This window comes from Sinocyclocheilus anshuiensis, unplaced genomic scaffold (assembly GCF_001515605.1).
Source record: "Sinocyclocheilus anshuiensis isolate Anshui unplaced genomic scaffold, SAMN03320099.WGS_v1.1 scaffold1468, whole genome shotgun sequence".
NCBI classification, from domain to species: Eukaryota; Metazoa; Chordata; class Actinopteri; order Cypriniformes; family Cyprinidae; genus Sinocyclocheilus; species Sinocyclocheilus anshuiensis.
Window position 1 is genome coordinate 467,906 of NW_015546129.1, and position 1,920 is coordinate 469,825.

Below are 1,920 nucleotides of genomic sequence, written 5' to 3' on the forward strand. Positions count from 1 at the left end.
GGTTGTGTACACACACTGCCAACACACATTTCAGTTCAAACAACTTGTAAAAGTGCATGTAGCATCCTATGACCCCTTTACAGCTTCACTATGTAACTCTTGTCCCTCTAGTGGTTGAAGCGAAGAACTGCAAGTTACTTGCGGAGGTACATTGTTTTGGTTAATACGGGAGTTGTGCTTTGGCTCCGCTATTTTCAGTAAATGTGCGAGATTTCCATTTCATTAGCTGCTAGGTAAATAACTAGAAGAATAACAGTGCATGAAACGGTAAGTCTATTTGTGCTACAAACCAGTGTGTTTATCATTATGATAATACATTAAAATTATATAACAAATACCAGTTTGCAATATCAAGCAGCTTAACACTGTTTTGTACAGCGAAAATAACTGGACGCGAATGACACCGGAAGTCTCGCACATTCAAGTTACATATATGCTACAAATAAGGTGGATACCTGAAGAATCTAATGGCCTAATCAGTCCGAGTGTTACTAACGACATCCAAACTCTACCAATAACGAAAGACATATCTGAAAAACATGTCTTATATGAGCAGGCAGGTAGTTTTTATGTGGTTGTTGCTTTGACTTGTTGAAATCAATTGTTTTAAAATAGCGTTAAAAAAGTTTTGCAATTATGCTGATACTAGTCAATGATTGCTACTCATATCAAATAACAGCAGAAACTATAACTTGACATGGTTATTTATAGGGAAATAGTCCAGTTGCTGGTTTAGAGATTACCAACATACAAGCTGTTTTGTGAACCTAAGTCAAGTCTCAGAAATTATGATGATATGCAAACTATGTTGATTCGTGTTTTATTACGGGTGCTTCACTTTCCATTTTTGCTTGCAAACCCTTCGCTTCCAGGTTCATTTGTTGTGGTTTCAAGCTACTTGTGGATATGGCACAATTAATTTTGGGAAAAAGTTGCATATTGTAGCTTTAAACAAAATAAACCCCTTTATGGTAATGCAAAACCACCCTAAACATCTTGCCAAGGTTTATTTTGTGATAAAACAAAGCAACTCACCGGAAAAGGAGAAAAAATCCATAGATTTCAAGGATGACGCCTACAATCGGCCATCCGATGAGCACCACGAAAACACCTCCCAGAAAGAAACCGGTGGCTTTCATTTTATGCCGCTGGAAGAAGAACTTGAACGTCCGTTCCAGTCCGATAACAAATGAGAGACCTGCCACAAACAAGATCTGCAAACACAAAAACACATTCAGTTCAAGCAGCATTTTAATGTCCTAACACAACACAAATCTGAGCGTTCACGGTATATTTTATTCCATTCAAACAACTGTGTTTCTGTGTTAAAGCAAACACTCACATTTCCAATGGCTAAGAGCGCTTTATCAAAGAAAAGAATCATTCCGAAGAAGAGGAAAAACACGCCGAAGCCCGTCAGCCCCATCCCGATCTCTGTTAAAAAACACAACAACAGCCTTTATCAGTGCTGCATTACAAACACATGCATGCAAATAAGTCATATTTAAGGAGTTGTGGAAATTAGGATTAAGTACTTAAGTGTAGGTAATAATGTCGCATTGACGTACAACTTGTTTTAGGCTTTTTCTTCTTTCTAATGATTTGGAAAAGATTTTTAAAAATCTGTCCCGTATGATTAGCATATTCCATGGTATTTGCATAGTACTCCACAGCACTTCAGAGAATATCATGATATTTCATAGACAGATAGAGAGATAGATAGACATTCAACATTACATAGATAGATAGATAGATAGATGGGCAGTCATACAGACAGACAGATAGACAGATAGATAGACATTCAACATTAGATAGATAGATATTCAACCTTAGATAGACAGATAGATAGACAGACAGGCAGACAGACAGACAGACATTCAACATTAGATAGATAGATATTCAACCTTAGATAGATAGATA

The 1,920-nt window shown here is 36.9% G+C and overlaps 1 protein-coding gene across 2 annotated transcripts in view; it reads right to left on the reverse strand.

The window, feature by feature from the left end:
- Positions 1-1,920, reverse strand: part of LOC107701063 (vesicle transport protein GOT1B-like) — a 6,017-nt gene that overhangs the window by 2,071 nt on the left and 2,026 nt on the right. For both annotated transcript variants that reach the window (XM_016502987.1, XM_016502985.1), the window contains exons 2-3: positions 1,343-1,434; positions 1,036-1,214 (exon numbers count right to left, since the gene is read on the reverse strand). In XM_016502987.1, the coding sequence (XP_016358473.1) occupies positions 1,036-1,214; positions 1,343-1,434 (271 nt within the window). The remainder of the gene's footprint in view (positions 1-1,035; positions 1,215-1,342; positions 1,435-1,920) is intronic.